The sequence below is a fragment of the Rhineura floridana genome, chromosome 11, assembly GCF_030035675.1.
Source record: "Rhineura floridana isolate rRhiFlo1 chromosome 11, rRhiFlo1.hap2, whole genome shotgun sequence".
Taxonomy (NCBI): Eukaryota; Metazoa; Chordata; class Lepidosauria; order Squamata; family Rhineuridae; genus Rhineura; species Rhineura floridana.
The window spans coordinates 45,387,111-45,406,641 of NC_084490.1; the positions used below are offsets into that span (position 1 = coordinate 45,387,111).

General features: G+C 45.9%; 1 protein-coding gene across 5 annotated transcripts in view; it reads left to right on the forward strand.

Moving 5' to 3' along the window:
- The window catches only part of OSBPL7 (oxysterol binding protein like 7), a 50,895-nt gene that overhangs the window by 20,962 nt on the left and 10,402 nt on the right, over positions 1-19,531 (forward strand). For all 5 annotated transcript variants that reach the window (XM_061591294.1, XM_061591295.1, XM_061591297.1 and 2 more), the window contains 11 exons: positions 1,209-1,312; positions 2,133-2,225; positions 2,445-2,574; positions 5,489-5,637; positions 6,723-6,818; positions 9,561-9,692; positions 11,858-11,951; positions 13,259-13,572; positions 14,380-14,517; positions 16,431-16,494; positions 17,070-17,148. In XM_061591294.1, coding sequence (XP_061447278.1) covers positions 1,209-1,312; positions 2,133-2,225; positions 2,445-2,574; positions 5,489-5,637; positions 6,723-6,818; positions 9,561-9,692; positions 11,858-11,951; positions 13,259-13,572; positions 14,380-14,517; positions 16,431-16,494; positions 17,070-17,148 — 1,393 coding nt within the window. The remainder of the gene's footprint in view (positions 1-1,208; positions 1,313-2,132; positions 2,226-2,444; positions 2,575-5,488; positions 5,638-6,722; positions 6,819-9,560; positions 9,693-11,857; positions 11,952-13,258; positions 13,573-14,379; positions 14,518-16,430; positions 16,495-17,069; positions 17,149-19,531) is intronic.

Genomic DNA, 19,531 nt, shown 5'->3' on the forward strand with positions numbered 1-19,531 from the left:
TGAAAGATGCCTCTTCATTTAAAGGGGCCAAGTCTTTTACTTCAATGGAGCATGGAAGACTCTGGTTGTACTGGGACTTCTGTGAGGGGGGTCCAAGGATAGCAATGTGACATCCTTCGAGTAGAGGGGTGCTGGTTCCATGTATTCATCTTAAGGATGTGGTTCTGGGGCTGGCCTTGTGTGCAATTCACCTGACTCAGTCCTCAATCTTGTCCCCTGATGCAGGGGAATCTGATCACAAAGTCATGACAGTCATTATGTGCACACCTGTCTCGGGCCTTGTTGAGCATGACACAGAATGGGCACATTTGGACTATTCCTAGTTTAATAATAAGCCAGGATATGTACAATCTCCATGCACCTGCCTTCACTCTCCTTTTGTGCAAATGGAGGAACAAGCTAACCAAATTTCCAGTTGCTTACAATCCAGGAAACTGGTTAATGGCTTCCAAACAAGCCAGGATAAGAAGCTGTGGTATTAAGCTGGTTTCTGAATCTTGGTTTGCTTGGAAGCCATTAACCATAGTTTCTTGGTTTGCATGTAATGGGAAGCTATGGTTTACTATGGTTCCTTGGTTTGTTTCCCTGCTTCTGGAAAGGGGAGGAGTGAAGGGGCTGTATGTGGGTGACAAGAGATTGTGCATATTGTAGTTTTGGTCATTGCAACTCAAAAATAATATTGTAGAACTGGGAAAAAGTGCAGAAAAAGAGCCACCAAAATGTTCAAGGGGCTGGAGCAGCTCCCCTATGAGGAAAGGCTACAGTGTTTGGGACATTTTAGTTAAGGCAAGTAAGAGAGGACATGATAGAGGTGTATAAAATTATTCATGATATGAAGAAAATTGATAGAGAGAAGATTTCTTCCTTTCTCATAGTCTTAGAACCTGGGGTCACACAATGAAGCTCATTGGTGGAAGATTCAGGACAGACCAGCACATAATTAAACTATGGCATTTGCTCCCACAATGTGTAGTGATGACCACCAACCTGGATGGCTTTCAAAAGGGATTAGAAAAATTCATGGAAGATGAAAGCGATCAGTGGCTACTAGTCATGCTTACAAGTCGTACTTAACAGACAGGAAGTCCTGCCCCCTGAGATCCTGGCCTGTTTCTGCCACATTAAAGCTGCTGACATTGCCCATGCAAGCTCCTTTCAGGCACAAAATGTCACCCGCTCACACACATGTTTGGCTTCCTCTTCCTCAGAACTCTCAGAATGTCAGGGAAAGCTACAAGAACTCAACCTTATGCTGCAGAGCTTGGACTCTCTCCACCGCATTCCGTCAGCTCCGCTCATCTCCAATAGTCAGGTACGTACAGTGGTGATGGCAACAGCAACATCCCGTCTGCCTAGAGAATCCTAATCTTTTACTTAACCTGAGCATCCTTGTTGCCACTGGCTTCACGGTTGCGTTCATGCTGCTTCATTAATGTAATAACCTCCCGTCCATGTGCTTAGAACTGATTTGCATGGTTATGCACCCACTCCTATAACTGCCAATTCAGGGAATTCCTGAGGATGTACAGTGCTCTGTGTTCTGACTCAGAATAAGCATTTGAGGGTACCTGGGATAGAAGACCCCTTCTTCATTTTGAATTTTTTAATTGCAAAATTAAAGCATATTCCCCCAAAAAGAGACTTGTCATCAATCAAAATGCAATATTGGTCAAAATATAATCAAAAATAATATAGGAACATAGGACACTGCTTTATATTGAGTCAGACCATTGGTCCATCTAGCTCAGTATTGTCTACACTGACTGGCAGTGGCTCTCCAGGATTTCAGGCAGGGGACATTCCCAGCCTTACCTGGAGATGCCGGGGATTGAACCTGGGACCTTCTGCATGCAAGGCAGATGCTGTACCACTGAGCTGTGGCCAAAGGATAATAATATAATATTCTATACAATAAATTAAAACAGATTATAAGAATGGCAAATACATTCTGACGATACTGTTAATCTAAACAGAATATATACATTTACTTGAATAACTTACACCGTCCCTAAGAATATATATTCTTACTTAGGTTCTTACTTAGTTGCACCAATACATTGTGACCATACTCCATTTTTCCACAAAACATTAGAAAGTTGCCTTTCCTCCCTAACTTTTTCTTGATTTTACAGAGTTCAGCCAGCACAGAGAGACCCAGGAAGGGGAAGAGATCCACCCGGATCTGGTGCACTCAGAGTTTTGCAAAGGACGACACCATAGGCAGGGTGAGCCAGCTGGGGACTGGTGGTGTCAGCTGTGATGTAGGGTGAGAGAGAGGGTGAGCCTAGCTTAGGAAGAGGGGATGGCATTTTGCTGTTACGGAGAACCCAACGCTTTTCTGAGTCAGAGCCATTGTAAGTAACAGGATGGGGAGAGGGGGTGATTGGAAAGGTGCTCTGCTGGGTGTCTGAACCTGAGTGTTTTGTCCCGTCCCCCCCCCACAGGTGGGACGTCTGCATGGTTCTGTGCCCAACCTCTCAAGATATTTGGAATCCTGTCAAAACCAAGCCATCTTTAGCATCCCTCCAGAATACAGCCAGCTGCAGAGAAGTTTCTGGATCTTAGCTCAGAAAGGTCAGATTGTGGCAGGTGTTGGCTGCTGTTCCTGCAGCACCCAGGGATGACAGTCCTACTTTACCTCTGCCACTTATTTTTGCTGTGGGTGGAGAGGGAGATGCTGATTTCCATCTTTTGGAGGTGGAAAGAGAGCAAAAAATTTGGGATGAAAGATTGCCTATGGACTTGCTTTTTTCTTTTTAGTTTTATACATGTTCACCATTTCTAGAGTCATGTATCTATTATTTGCTACGGTAAATCGCCATGTTGTGAAGGGGGGAACTGTCCTGCCCGAAGTTGAGAGACTCGAACTCGACAGTGGTGTTTTGTCTTTTTATTAAAGTAATAAACAGTTGCAATGCAGAGCGCCTCATGAAGCTAACTACTCTTTCTAGGAACTTAGTTTCTCTCTAGTACTAGCCAAGCATGACTTTATGACTACAGACGTTGACTTAGCAGCTGGGTTCCCCCCTGAGTCTGCTTAAGTAGGTTGGGAGTGCATGTACAAATGGAGGCTCCTCCTCAGTTGAGAAGGCTGTTGAACTGAGAGCAGGGCGAAGGTGGAGCTTCAGCCAGTCTTTTGTCTTCCCCTTCTGTTGGAGGGGGGCTGCCAACTGTCGGGCCAGGCAGAAGAGGTGGAGGTGTTGCCAGCTGGGAAGTGTCTGACGGGCCGGGCTGAGCTCCCACACAGGGGTCTGGAGTTGCGGGGGCTGTGGAGTCCAAGACAGGGGTTTATTTTATTTATTTTATTTTATTTCATTTATAAACCGCCCTTAGCCAGTGGCTCCCTGGGCAGTGTACAACATACAATAGTAACAATAAACAACAAAATCACTAGATATAAAATACAAATACATAATAGCACTACATTAATGTTAAGATAGCTAAAACATTAAAATACATACAAATGAATTAAAATGCCTGGGAGAATAGGAAGGTTTTAGCCTGGCGCCAAAAGGATAACAACGTAGGCGCCAGGCGTACCACCTCGGGGAGACTATTCCACAATTCAGGGGCCACCACCGAAAAGGCCCTGGATCTTGTCATTACCCTCCAAGCTTCTCGATGGGTCGGTACTCGGAGGAGGGCCTTAGATGTCGAACGAAGTGTATGGGTAGGTTCATAGCGGGAGAGGCGTTCCATCAGGTATTGCGGGCCCACACCGTGTAAGGCTTTATAGGTCAGCACCAGCACCTTGAATCTGCCCCAGAAACAAATCGGCAACCAGTGCAAATGGGCCAGAACAGGTGTAATATGTGAGGACCGATTGGTCCTCATCAACAGTCTGGCTGCTGCGTTTTGCACTAGTTGGAGTTTCCGAACCGTCTTCAAGGGCAGCCCCACGTAGAGTGCATTACAGTAATCCAATCTAGAGGTCACTACAGCATGAACAACTGAGGCGAGGTCGTCTCCGCAGAGATAGGGGCGCAGTTGGGCTACCAATCGAAGATGGTAGAACGCATTCCGAGCCACCGAGGCTACCTGAGCCTCAAGTGACAAGGAAGGATCGAAAAGAACCCCCAAACTACAAACCTGTTCCTTCAGGGGGAGTGTAACCCCATCCAGAACAGGATGAACATCCTCCATCTGTGCGGAAAAGGCATTCACCAACAGCGTCTCAGTCTTGTCTGGATTGAGTTTCAGTTTATTAGCTCCCATCCAGTCCATTATCGCGGCCAGGCAACGGTTCAGCACATCAACAGCCTCACCTGAAGAAGATGAAAAGGAGTAATAGAGCTGCGTGTCATCAGCATACTGATGGCAACGCACTCCAAAACTCCGGATGACCGCACCCAGAGGCTTCATGTAGATGTTGAAAAGCATGGGGGACAGAACCGATCCCTGAGGGACTCCACAATGGAGAGTCCAGGGTGTCGAGCAATGTTCCCCAAGCACTACCTTCTGGAGACGATCCGCCAAGTAGGAGCGAAGCCACTGCCAAGCAGTATCCCCAACTCCCAACTCCGCGAGTCTCTCCAGAAGGATACCATGGTCGATGGTATCAAAAGCAGCTGAGAGATCAAGGAGAATCAACAGAGTTACACTCCCCCTGTCCCTCTCCCGACAAAGGTCATCGTACAGGGCAACCAAGGCTGTTTCTGTGGCAAAACCGGGCCTAAAACCGGATTGAAACGGATCTAGATAATCGGTTTCATCCAAGAGCGCCTGGAGCTGGCTGGCAACCACCCGTTCCAAGACCTTGCCCAGAAATGGAACATTCGCTACCGGTCGGTAGTTGTTCAGATTATCTGGGTCCAAGGACGACCTCTTCAAGAGAGGTCTCACTACAGCCTCCTTGAGACAATGAGGGACAACTCCCTCTCTCAAGGAGGCATTGATCACTTCCTTGGCCCAGCCGGCAGTTCCAGCCCGGCTAGCTTTTACTAGCCAGGAGGGGCAAGGGTCCAGTACCGACGTGGTTGCACGCACCAGTCCAAGCATCTTGTCAACTTGTTGGGGCACCCTCTAAGTCCATTCCGCTGACAGCCCCCTCCCCAAGTGATTCATTCCAGTCCGTGTCCTCATCCTCTGTCTCTCCTCCGCCCATCCACTCTTGCCCGGTGGGGGTCATGACAGTAACCCAGATTCTGTACAAAGGAAAGCTGAATGTTGTGACCTGTATGAATTGCAGGATTTTTCTCAATTTAAATTCCTAGTTCAGCTTCTGCAGAACAAGGGGAGTGTGCAGGAAATAAACATCCTTGACTCTTGATCTTTCTCACATGTGCACACGTTGCTCCACTTCTTGAGCTTTTATTGACCATTGAATGCATTATTTTTAAGCTGGCCCTACTGGCCTTAAGGGCTGGGAAGCATGGGCTTCTTTCTTTACAAAGAAAGTTGATTGTACTAAGGATTCTGGAGTCCTTGTCCAAGATTGAATTCCCTAGAATGATGGGATTTACTTTGGTGTGTATTTTCTAATTTCCAGTTCATGGTTCCCTCAGCAGCGTGCTGGCCGTGCTGACTGTGGAGCGAGACCGTCTTCAAGAATTGCAGCGGACCCTGGATGTGCAGCATTCTACCATGCCTTCTGCACAGGGTGGCCGTGGGGGTGGCATTGGCACTGCAGCAACTGGGGTAAGGGGCCACTGCCCTCTGGCAGGGTTGCCAGTTGCTGGTTTAAAATCTGTATAGAAACTTCTTAAAAATTAATTTCAGGAGATCTGGAACATGGGAGCTAATACAGGGGGAAAAAAGGCCTGTGGAGTATATGCAGAATGCCCTACCATTGGTTCAGTGGAAACTCAGTCAGGGTGTATATGTGACCGATTAAGGACATGAATAGAGAACCACTGGCCCAGCAGGACAGGGGGCAAACATTGGCCTTTAGCCTGATTTCATAAAGGCAGGGCAAATCTGGAGGGAGAGAGAAGGGATGTGTGGAAATGGGGAGGAAGCGAAAGTGGATAGAATGATGGAAGGAATGGGGGGGGGACAGAGGGAAGCCCACTACAAGCAATCACTTTGTACTTCTGGCAAGAGCAATCTGTCCCTTCTGCTGCTGAGTGGGGAGGAAGAAAGGGAGGAAGAAAATGGATGGCCACACCCTCTTTGGCTCTGGCTCCACCCACTGCTGGTTTGGCCACTCCCAGCACCCCCAAGGGAATGAGGATATTGACCAAAAAAATCCTTGACTTTAAGTGTTCCAAAGTCAGAGAATGTAGGACCCCTCCAGATGTCCTTTTTATTGTGCATTCATGATGATTTGTGCTCATGATGGTATTGGGGCTTTCAATACTGTTTACACCTGCAAAGGTTTCTGGGCAGTCATGCTGCTTTGATTCCAATCAGTGCATGTCCCGCAACTTCCTGCTGAAATCCTGTAACGTTTTATACCACAAATGTTCCGGTTTATTTTTGGTCCTATGTTTGCTGCGCTACAGTGCAAGAGTACAACAATGTGATAACCTTGAGGAAGCCTCGCAGAACTACTACTAAAGAGGAATGGTGTGTGGACATTCCAGTATAAGTCCACCCCTAATGCACTGTTACTATGTCAGTGACATGTTGCGGAATACACCTGCAAGAAACCACCAGTCTGGAGGGATCCCATGTTTTTCTGGATATTCTGAGCACTGGTACTTCAAATCTGAGAAACTAAGTATTGCCTGGTTTTGATCTATGATGCTCTATCTACCTCTCATGGGCCCCCTTTTCTGCAGACACTGGACAATCCGGAATGTATGCGCCGCTTCCATTCCCTTTCCATCTCCTTGGACACAACCTTGGACTCTTTTGCCTCATTCAACCCTGATGAGGTGAGCTGTCTTTTTTTGTTTTTAGGGCAGAGAAAAAGACTGGTCTTTGAAGTTCATGCCATCCTGTAGGACACAGTAAAATCACAGTATGATTTTATATTTGTTTCTACATACATACATTTTTATTTTTTTGTCAAATGTTTATATACTTTTGTTCTGGTTGCTCAAAATGGTTTACAACGGATTTTGTTTTTAAAATGCAGGTAATAATACTAGTACTTCCAAGTGATCATAGTGCTTCACAGGCATAATTTAGTTGTAATCTTTACCATAGGGATGGGGAATCCTGGGGCCCTGCAGATGTTGCTGGACTACACCTCCCATCATCTCTGATCATTGGCTATGCTGGGTGGGGCTGATGAGGGTTGGAGTCTGACAACCTCTGGAGAGCCACAGGTTCTCCACTCCTGCTTTATAATCACTGTGTCTGGCAGCCTTTCCCAACCTTTGGGTCCCCAGATGTTGGACTTAACTCCCATCAGCCCCAGCCAGCATGGCCGTTGGCCAGGGATTATGGGAATTGTAGTCCAGCAACATCTGGGGACCCAAAGGTTGGAAAGGCTGGTGTAAGGTAAGCCATATAATTTCCTCCACATATTGCAGATTGGGGGTTGGTGGGTTCGAATCTGAAAAAGAGGGGTGAGTTTATGGCAGAGGGAAGATTTCAACTGGAGTCTTCCTAATTTGTAGGCCAGTCTCTTCGCCACTATGCTACAGAAGATTAAACTAAATCCCAGCTTTAAAAATAAAAGATCTGCAGCCCTTGTGCAAAGAATGCACAGAGAGTTAGGTATCCTAACCTTTATTGGAATGAGGTTCCAGAGCTTTGGAGTGCCTGATGCTGTTCTTCCATGCTGCAGAAATGGCACAGTTAAAAAAACCCTATTTACTAATTGTCATTACGTGATTGGGCTCATAAGAAGGAAATGGTACTTGAGTTATGAGAGTCCCAGGCGATGTACAGCTTTGAAGGTTAAAACCAGCCTCTTGAATTGGACCTGGAAATGAATTGGTAACCAATGTAATTGGCACAGAACTGGTTGAATATGGCCATACCTTCCAGCACTTGTCAGAAGGCACTCAGCAGTATTTTGCGTCAGCTGGATTTTCCAAGGACAGTCCCAGGCAAAGCATATTGTACTAGCAGGTCTGAAAGTTTACAGAAACATACTGTAGAAAGGTCTGCCCTGTTCAAAGAAGTCTGAGATGGAGTCTGGGGGAGGCAGTCATAGCCACAACTCCAACCTGCTTCTCAAAATGCAGCACCAGATCCAAGAATGTTCTATGCCAGCTTTTGCCAACTTGGTGCCCTCCATATGTTTAAGACTATAACTCCCACCAGCCCGAGCCAAGATGTGCTGGCTGAGGCTGATGGGAGTTGTAGCCCAAAACATCTGGAGGGCTCCAGGTTGGTGAAAGCTGCTGTAGATTCTTAACCTGATTAGAGAGAATTACAGAAAGCCGCATCAGCCACAGGCACGTTAGTGATGGATTAAGCAACCTAATACCATCTCATTTTAGTTTCACTAGTGCTCATTCTTACATCTGTTTCATCTTGTTGTGTATGGTTTTTTAAATGAATACACAAAAAGCCTGCATTTAAATTGTATGCATTTTGTCTGGATGTTTAATATAAATTACACATTTTCTAATGTTTTCAGTGCATTTCCCCTGTAAAATATGCATTTTGTACATTTTCTTTATGTATTCTTTGCACGTTGAAACTGCATTGTAAAATCCAGATTAAGTGCATAATTCAACTAGTGTAGTGTTCCAATCCACAAGCAAGTACTGGAGCACTGGATCAGGTTGGTTTACTGTGAAAAGCAGACTGAACAAACTCCTCCTCTGTTTCTAAGGCAAGCTGATCCCCTCCAAACCACTGAGAGCCATCACTTATGCAAGATATGACTCTGGACAATAGATCAGATGTAAGAAAAAAGCACTAGAGAAATTTGTGGAAGGATAGGTTTATCAACAACTATCGGCAGTGATGGTCAAAGGGGACCCCACCCCTGCCAAATTGTCCAAAGGCACTATACTTCCAATATTATTATTATTTATTTATACCCTGCCTTCCGTCTGAAGGCCTTCAAGGTGGCTTACAAAAAACACAAATATAAAAAATGCAATATAAAATGCATCAATAAAATACCATTTACAAAATACAATTTACAAAAGTTAAATAACTGCTCTTAGGCTAACAATGTAAGATGCACGACACATGAGGGAAAAGGAACAGGGAAGAACAAGGAAAAAAGCATGCTCAGGCACCAGTTCTTAAATTACAGTTCTTATCATGACCAGCTAGAATGGAAGCAGGTAGCCTGATAGCATGGTGGCTACTGGGGAGGGCAAGGACAGCTAGTCGCTCAGCAGAGGCGATGAAACAGCTCTCGGATGGATCAGCTTTGGCATGGAAACAAAACACATCTTTGCTGCTGAAGCCACGAGGCAAGTTGATACAGATGCTTTGGACAGTCAGGACCTCACCTGTGAGTGTGCATCAGGTTTCATTTGCTCTTCACAGGCTCAAGCAAAGTACGTGCTGTCAGTTAAGAAACTAATCCCCCAGTGTGCTTCAGTGTGCTTTAGTGTTGTCTAATTCCAAAGCACAGAAGAAGAAAACCACAGGGACTGCGGGGTGATGTGCTCCTTAGGCATTAAATGTCCCATTTAAAATGGCCATAATAACTCTTGCATATTGATCTGTTGGCAATGTTTTCTTTCTCTGCCCTGTAGCCAGATGCTGTGTTGGTTAAAGGTCAGGAGCAGCAGTTGTCCAATCGCAGCATTGTGTCTCTCTCCGATTCACACACGGAGTTCTTTGATGCCTGCGAGGTTTTCCTGTCGGCCAGCTCATCGGAGAACGAGGTTGGTGGACATAGTCATATAGAGTTTAAAATGGATGGGAAACCTCCAGCCATCCAGATGTTGCTGGACTGCCACACTCATCATCCCTGACTGTTGGCCATGCTGGCTGGGGGCTGATGGGAGTTGGAAGTCCTGCAGCATTTGGAGGGAATGAGGTTCTCCATCCCTGCTTTAATAGTTTCCTTGCCCAGTACCTACATGCCTCTCCCCTCTGTTGAAAGGGACATCTCTGTTGTGGGTCATACTCTGAATTACTTTGAACATAATCTAGATAAATATCATATCATCATCATGATACTGTTTAGAGTAAACGGGTGAAACCCAGCATTTATGACAGGACCCATTGACAGGTAGAAACATAGCTGATCACAGCATAATCTACCCTGCTGGAGATTAATTGCAATGTCTTTTTGCAGGCCATTAAGAGAGAGAAGTTGTTTCTGTGGAATATCTAATTTGAACACTTAAAATTGAAAAGCATCATTTGCATAGTCTTTCTTGAGAAGTTCAATTTGCATAGTCCTACTTTGTTTAAAATATCCCTAGCATTAGGAAGTCAAGGTTAACTCAGGGCAATAGCATTGTTTTAAGTGAAACAGTGTCTCCTCCTGCTTATGCCTGAAGAAATCGCCGCCAACTGCATGCTTTTGTTGTTGCTGCTGTTATGTGCTTTCAAGTCGATTACAACTTATGGCGACCCTATGAATCAGCAACCTCCAGTAGCATCTGTCGTGAACCACCCTGTTCAGATCTTGTAAGTTCAGGTCTGTGACTTCGACTTCATATATTTATAAATATATATGTATAACCCAGTTATACTGTTGGTGAGTGATTTGTTTTTAAAAAGATAGCCCTTTTCAGGATTTCTTTAAACAAAGCAATGGGAATGGTAAATAACTTGAATTTAGATTTTAATCCAGGTTTAAAGGGTATGATCTTGTGTTACATGTTCTTTATGAGATTTTCTTCTTTTAAAGAAATCATCACGTCTTGTTTTTACTTTATTATTGTTTCTTTTTCTCTCTCATCCTCTTGTGACTTAGCCAGCAGCAAAGCCACTCCCCCCTGCCTAGTAGCTGCTGTTCCCCCTCCCCCAATGACCCATCCCCCCCACTCCCCATATACAACCACAAAAATCTTTATGTCCACAGCCTCCCTCTCTCAACTTACTATTCCAAGTAGAAGGTGCAGGCTTAGCCCAGTGCACATTAGTGTAGGCCTTTTTTTCTTTTCCTCCTGCTCCACCCACCACCTTTTCTCTTTTAGAGACAACTTTAGGTGCCTGCTTCAAATTGGGAGACTCTGGAACACTACTGTATCAAATCCCACAATTCCCTGGGGCATGCACCTTCTCCTATGAGTCTTCAAGGCACCTGAAGAGATTGGTGGGCTTTTCCAACTTGCTCTTCCTTTTCTTCAGAGGCCTCAGGCTGTGGTTTCCTCTTTCTACTGCTTCAAAGAGCTCAGAGGTCCTGAGAAATATTTCTCTCTTGTTGATTCTGTCTCCTTTCAGCCTTCTTCCATCCTGCTTCAGGGCAGAAGCAGCCGCCACTTGCCACTAAACCTCTGGCTCTCATGTGCAGTCATTTTGCTGGGGATGAATTTCAGGGCATAATTGCTTCTACCCCATTTTCTCTACAGGGCAAAGATACCCAAGGCTCAAAGGTTGCCCAGCAGCCTCTTCTCTTCCATTTCATCAGGAATGGGGAACCTTTGGCCCTCCAGAGGTTGCTAAACTACAACTCCCATTAGCCAGTGGCAAGGGATGATGGGAATTGTGTCTCAGCAACCCTCTGGAGGACCATAGGTTCTGCACCCCTGCTTTAAAACATGAGTGGGAAGGAGAAGGGAGATCATGTTGATTAAATATATGCTGTGGCAGTGGCCAGAGGAGGACTCTCCCACCCTGATTACGCCCTGATGCTATTTTTTAAGCATTTTTTTGCGGCTTGTGCGGATTGCATCCTGCTTTTAATCTTAAATTGTGCTGGGTCTTTTTATAGGTGATCCACCTCCACCCAGCTTTCCCCTGCCTAAGTTCCAGGCTTTTATCCTGCCTCAGATTCCACTTAAACTAGCATGGCCATCTCCTTCTGCCCATAGTGCCTCTTCCCTGGCAAAACCACCACTTCCCTTGGCCTGTGTAACCTCTGTTGCTCCTTCAGGCAACGGATGACGAATCCTGCATCAGCGAAGTGACAAACAGCATCTTGGAGGAAACGGCAGACATGGCGGGAGGACCTGGGCATTGCCACAAAGGTATTTCATCCAAGAAACGAGCAGGTGGCATGCTTGTAGGGGGAGGAGCTACAGAACAGAGCTGTGGCTAGGGGAGGGGGATAAGGAGGAGGGGTTAAAGCAGGGGCGGGGAACATGTGGACCTCCAGGTGTTGCTGGACGGTAACTCGCATCAACCCTGGCCATTGGCCATGCTGCCTGGGGCTGATGGGAGTTGTAGTCCAATAACATCTGGAAGGCAGAAAAGAGGTATGGGCTGGGCTGTGTGTAATCCATCCTTTTTGAAAAACTTACCCTATGATGCCTGAGTATATTCTGACCTTCCAGAATAAGTTACTTAAAGTAACAGCAGTACAAGAGTTAAGACAAACACCAAAGAAAAAACTTCTTCACATAACAAATTATTGACTTTATGGAATTCACTCCCACAGGGGTGTGGGGCTGTCAAGAGCTACAGTCCCTGGGGGTAATCTGGTGGGGCTGGTGTGTGGGGCCAGAGCTGGAAGTGGGTAGGGGCACCCTCTTTTCTCTTTCTTTTTTTCTCCTGCCACCCCCTTTCTCTCTCCCTCTTCCTCTACACCCAGTGGGTTGCTAGGGAGGCACAAATCCCTCTTGCCAGAGGCCTGATCTGATCAATTGCAAAGGGCTTTTCCCTCTCCTCCTTTCATTGCTCCATCTCTTTCGTCTATCCTTTCCCCCCCGTTTCCCCCTCCTCTCCTCTTTCTTTCCCTCTAGGCTCACCTCCCCCACCCCCCGGCAAGGCCAGGGGTGCGTGTGCAAGTTTCTCCTCCCTGCACTACCACAAGGTGTGGTGATTGCTGCTAGGTTAGATCGCTTTAAAAGCAATAGAACAAACCCCTGGAGGCTGGGGGCTTATCCCCAGCTATTTGCTTCGAAGTGGAGCCTCCGCATTCCGAGGCAGTGTGCTTCTGAGTAGCAGAGGCTTGTATCCAAAACAGCAAGGAAAGGGTGGTACCTTCTCAGCCTCCCAGTGAGCTTCCCAGAAGCATCTGGCTAGATGCCGTTGCAAGCGGAAAGCTGGACTTGATGGACCTTTTGTCTGGTCCAGCTGGGCTCTTTGTGCGTTCTTAGGAACATTATGTGTAAAATTGGCAGAGTTTGCCTTTTTTTTTTCTGGCTCAGAATTTTTGGGTGTGTTTTTTAAAGCACAGAAGGCCTCGTACATCCCCACTCTGGGCAAATTATAGTCAGAGGGAGTGTCAGAAGTTCCTGCATGGAGGAGAGATGGATTTCTATCTCCTAATCCCAAGGCCAGCCTTGGGGACTCTTTAAGCCCTGACAGTGACTGCTTCTGTACCTCCCCACAGGCCCAAGCGCCGGGCACTGTGTTGGGGACTCCTCCGAGATGAGCTTAGGCCTCCCAGTGCCTCTTCCTCTGTACCTCCCTGGGCCGGGCCCTGGGATCACACGACGGAACTGCCTCCCTGCTTCCCACGTCCATGCCAGTGATGTCAGCCTCTGGAACATTCTTCGCAACAACATTGGCAAGGATCTTTCCAAGGTCTCCATGCCGGTTCAGCTAAATGAGCCCCTCAATACGCTGCAACGCCTTTGCGAGGAACTTGAGTACAGTGCCCTGCTGGATGCGGCCAGCCGCAGCCTGGACCCCTGTGAAAGATTGGTATGTACCTTACCTTCTATTTCCTTATCTCTTGGAGCAGGGTTTGTGAGGGCAGGGGTTGACCAGCTCTTGATAAAAAATGAAGCCATGATTAATCTTTCTTTCTTGCTCTCCCTTTCTACCCCACCACCACATTAGAAGTAGGTTGTACCTTCCCAGTATCCTTGTCCACCTGGGCAGCCCCATCCAAGGCTCACTCTTGAAAACTATGTGGAATGCCAGGGCTGAGCCCTGGAATGTAGAAGTAATAAGAGCAGCAAGTGCCGTTGAGCATGTGCAGAGTACTTTTCCCCATCAGCTGTCAGTGGCCGCAGCCAGCCTACCTGCATTTCTGGGATTACCAATTAAAAGGTTTTGACCATCAAAAGGCATTTAATTTCACAGCCTCATAGGATCTTCTCCCATATTGGCTGAAGCTTCTCCCTCCTTCTCTGAGCACTGAGGTTAGCTTGACAAAGGGTGCAAAGCAGGGCCGGTGACGGGTGTGGCCTGAGGAGACACCCTAGGGCCAGATAGAGGGGATCCATTTGGCACCCGGGCCTGAGGTTCCCCATCCCTGAGACAGATCTTTGGTCTGAACCAGCAGGAGTTTTCTTATGTTCATACAAGGGAGTGGCCTCAGGTTGAACCACACACCCATTTGGAGAGGCAAAATCTCCGATGTGATTGGTGGAACATGTTGGTCCTTTCTCTTCTTAGCTCCTCCCTTTGCAATCAAAGTCCCTTCCCACCTGGTTGTGAGCTCTCGCCTGCCCCGCCGCTCTCTCTGCAGCCACCCGTGACGATTCCTCTCCTTCCTCCCCGCAGCTCTACATGGCCGCCTTTGCCGTATCTGCCTATGCCTCCACCTACTACCGTGCTGGCAGCAAGCCCTTCAACCCTCTGCTGGGGGAAACGTATGAGTGCGTGCGGCCGGACAAGGGCTTCCGTTTCATAAGTGAGCAGGTAATGAGCTGATTTTGGGCAGGGCAAGCAGGATAGAGGGGAACACGGCACGCATCTACTGAGGAATACGGTTGATGCATTTGTCGTACAACCCAGAGGGGTTGGGAGAATTTTTTTTGCAGGGTGGCAAAACAATGGGGGCTTTAATATATTTTTTTAAAGCTTTGGAGGGACGGAAATGACAGTTGAGAACATGAATAATGCAGAGAGAAATATGGCTGGCCGATGGGACGTGGGTGGGATAGAAGGAAGTTTATTCTCCAGGCTCTGATTCACAATAGGGATGGCATGATCTGTCAATTTTGGTTCTTTCCATTTCTCATTTTTCTAATCTTAAATTTGGTTCTCCACGTTTCTGCAGCAATTAGCCTCATTAAAATTCTTCAGCATTTTAATGCAAATTTGTCCTAATAAATACATTTTTCTAGTTAGTTTTAATTAATGTGTGCATTTTTGCAAGCAATGTATCTTAGTATAATGCATTTTTGTATGTTATTTTCACCAGTATATCTATTTTGTACACACTTCCCCTAATACATGCAATTTTGTAAACTTTGCTTAGTTGGAGAACTGCATTGCAAAATTTGGATGTGCAAATTTCAAAGGATGGCTGTGTTTCAGTTCTCATGTTATTTTGGAAAGTGTGATAAATTGATAAATTTGGCTTTAAATGTGAACTGCATCAAATTTCTCTCCCATCCCAAATTCAGGACAGGAGAAGACATGCGTCAGTCTTGGGCTGGGTGAGGTCCATCTGCTCAGCCCTCCTCCCTTCCCTCAGAGGTCTACAGCAAGAGCATTTGCCTGCCAATTGCCAAAAAGAGAATAGTTATTTACTGAATTTGTATCCTGCCCTTCCTCCTGTATTCTAAAACACAATTACAGTTAAAAACATTGTTTCATTCAGTGATCTCTGGGTTGCCAGGAAGAGTTTCCTTCAGTCATCAAATGCCTAGGTAAACAGGAATGTTTTCAAATTCCTCTTAAAAGGAAGGAGACAGACACATCTCATTTTTATTTTATTATTTATTAAATTTATATCCCACCCTTCTTCCCAGAAGGAGCCCATTAGGGAGGACATAACACTAGCAGGGAACCACCACTAACAAGGCCCTGTGAATTGCCTGCAGTTTGGATTGAGTGAGTTCCCACCAGACAAGGGAGTGGGGCTGAGCAACAAGAACTCACTCATCCCAAGATGGACACAAGTCTTCCCTTGCTAGTGCTTGTTGGTTGTCGGGCAACAGCTCCCGCTGAGGACTTCTGAGGTGGGGATTTGAACCCAGTTCCTTCTAGTCCTAGTCTGATACTCTGACCGCTACACCACACCGGATCCTCCTCCTTATGTGGAAGTCTGTGAGCTCTAGGTGTTGGTTATCTACAGGTGGAACATTTTGATTGCTCCTCTTGCCTTGGGACTGATGAGTTAGAAGGCTGTATCCGCATCTTTATTCTCACAGAAGCAACTTTTGGGTACTTGGTCCACATTTCCAGTGGGCCATAGAGTAGATTTATTATATTTTCACCCTGCCTTTCCTTCAAGGACCGTACAAGCACCTCCTCTCTTTTTTATCCTCACAAGAACGCTGTGTGGTAGGTTAGGCCAAGTGTTTCAATCCACCTGCCTAAATTTGTGAAATCTGTGTTGCCTTGTGCAGAGTGTGATTCCTGGATCAGGGTGTTGAAGGTGTAATCCAGGGAACACTTGGAATCTTTAAATCCCATCTTAAAAAACAAAACAACCCACGTGGAACAGTACAGTCATGACCTGAAGTCCTCCTGATTTCTATGAAATTTAAGTAGGCAGAAATAAAAACTTCCTTTTGAGACTGCGTCCTTTTTGTAGGTGGCCGTCCTTGAAAGGCTGGTGCTTATTGTCTTCCTCCTGTTCCCCCTTGCCTCCCAAATTGCAGGTCTGCCACCATCCTCCTGTCTCCGCTTGCCATGCAGAGTCTGACAACTTCGTTTTCTGGCAAGGTGAGGCTTCAAGGTAAAAGCAAAGACATGGCTGGAAGGAGGGCAGAGGGGGAATCGGGGGAGTGGGGGGAGAAGGCACTCAGAAACTCTCCTTGGGGAAAGGGTTTGTGCTTTGCTTCTTGGGTCAAAAAGACCGTGCCAGATTGTTGCCAGAGTTCAGTCCCAGATGATACTTTTGGAGTCAGCTCTTGAACATAAAAGAAGAAGAAGGAAGAGTGTTTTCTGAGCAGGTGCAGAGTGATTACCTTTCATCACTGAGTCACTAAAGGAAATTTCATATGTATTTGACTTTAGGAGGCCAGGATTCCTATGTCAGAAAAGTCAACTTCCAGGTATCATTGGTCACAGCATTAGGGTGTTTTTGTTTCGTTTCGTTTAACTTCTTTTTTTACAAAAATATCTTCCTAGAAGCATACCTTTGGAGGAGAATCACCCTCAGTGCTCCAGTCACCCCTCCACCATCTCACTTCAATATTTGGTTTATGTCCCAAAGACATAGTTAGTGTGATCTGACTGCTAATCTCTCTTTCTGTCTCTCTCTCTCCATCCCCTATCCTATATTTTGTTTCACTTAGACATGAAGTGGAAAAATAAATTCTGGGGCAAATCCTTAGAGATAATCCCTGTGGGTACAGTGAATGTCCAGCTTCCCAGGTGAGTTGCCAATCCTGTTTCCTGCCCCTTTCATCCTTTGTGGGTACTTCTTCTTACCCCCACAGCTGTAAGATTTCTGTAATGCGCTCTATGTGGGGCTGACCTTGAGACTGATCTGGAAGCTGCAGCTGGTGCAAAACATGCCTGTGCAGCTGCTCCCTGGAGCAGGGTATCGCCAACATGTTACCCCACTGCTGAAATAATTTCACTGGCTGCCCGTTAGTTACCAGGCTAAGTTCAAGGTGTTGGTTTTGGTGTATAAAACATATACCGCTTGAGATCAGGGTACCTGAAAAATTATCTCACCCCTTATATACCCAGTTGATCACTGCACTCTGCATCTTATCAGGAGGTCTGCTCCAAACAACATAGGAAGAGGACCTTTAGTGTTGTGGCTCCTACCCTTTGGAATTCCCTCCCCTTAAATATCAGACAGGCGCCATCTCTGTTGTCTTTTTGGTGTCTGGTAAAGACCTTCCTCTTTCAACAAGCCTTTTAAATAGAGATGTTATCCCAGTCTGCATGTGTGTTGGAATTGTTTAAAGATGTTTTTAAAGTTTTTTAAAAACATTTTTTCCAGATGTTTTGTTTTTAAAGATGTTTTGTATTTAATATGTTTTATAGATGTTTTTAGTGTTTTGTTGTTTGCTTGCCACCCTGGGCTCCCTCTTGGAGGAAGAACAGGACTATACAGGCACAAGAGTGGCTGTATACTATAGCCAGCATGGATTTTTCGCTTTCTGCAATGTTAAATTGAAAATACCCCTCATGCCATTCTGATGCTTCCCATAAGCTCATTTCAAAACAAAACCTTACAAAACTTATAGTCCTGAATTCACAAATGCTTGCTTAACAACCCTCTAAGTCTTCATGGCGATACACAAAACACTCAGAGAGAATTGAGAGTTCAAAGTGCAAAACAAGAGAAAAAAATCCAGACCCCTGTTGGACTTTTTTCTGTTAGTGGTCACATAATTGGTTCAAATTAATTAAAAACAGCCATGTTCACAGAGTACCTGTAATCCTATTACTGACCTTGCCCCATTCTCTGACTTTCATCTTCTGCAGTTTAAAAATTAAAAAAATGTGTGGCTGATTTTTAATTAATTTAAGAAATTTAACATTGAAGTCAATGATAACATCAGGCATGCTCAGTAAGAACCAATTGTCAGTGTTTTAAAAGCCAGACTCACAGCTGTTTGGCTTGGCTAATCAGGAGGCCACACCCATGCCAGACATTTATTTCTCTTGAGACAGTCATGGCTTCTCCCAAAGAATAGGAAGTGTAGTTTGTGAAGGGTGCTAAGACTCCTACTGCCCTGACAGAGCGCCAGTGGCCAGAGTGGTTTAACAGTCAGTCCCTCTTCTGGGGATTGTAGCTCTGTGAGGGGAATATGGCATCTCCTAGCAACTCTCAGCACCCTTCACAAACTATACTTCCCAGGATTCTTTGGGAGAAGCCATGACTTTCTAAAGTGAAATAAAGGTATGGTGTGGATGCGACTAGGGACAGCTTTGGTTTAAATTTGGGTGAGAAACTACATGTGCCTGCTATAGAATAGAAAGTTGGGGGAAACCCTGAAAAATAATGATATTGTTCAAAATGTTTTCCTTTTGGAAAGGAAAGGGGCTTTCCCAGTGCCCACCCACCCAATCTCCTCCCCTTCCTACCCCTACCCTTTCTCCCCCTCTCTCCCCCCTCCCTGCCCCTCCCCAGGTCAGTTTTACCTATCTTAAGCATGATTGTATAGGAGTAAATCCCACTGAACTCAATAAGCATGCAAACGATCAGACCTACCTTTCCCCTCCCCCCTCTCCTCTCCTTCCTCTTCCCTGCTTCCTCCTCTCCCCTCCTCCTCCCTCCTTCTTCCCCTCCCCTCTTCCTTCCTCCTTCTTCCCCTCCCCTCTTCCTTCCTCCTTCTTCCCCTCCCCTCTTCCTTCCTCCTTCTTCCCCTCCCCTCTTCCTTCCTCCTCCTCCCCTGCCCACTCCAGCCCTCCTTCCTCATTCTCCTCCTCTCCTGTGGTCAATTTCACCTATCCTAAGCATGATTTCAGGGGAGTAAATCCCACTGAACTCAATAAGAATGCAAATGATCAAAGCTGCCTGCCTGTTCCCCTCCCCCTCCTCCCCTTCCTCTTCCTCCCCTCCCCTGTGATCAGTTTCATCTATCCTAAGTATGATTGCAGGGGAGTAAATCCCACTGAACTCAATAAGCATGCAAATGATCAATCCATTCTCAGCAAACTTGCACAGGATCCCATTTCTTACCTCTCAGATTAAAGAGAAATTCACTAACAGGCAAAAAAACCATGCGGTTTAAGAATGTACCTATAGTCAACAGATATTTCTATCAAACTTTAAAAAGCAGGGAAATTGGGCAGC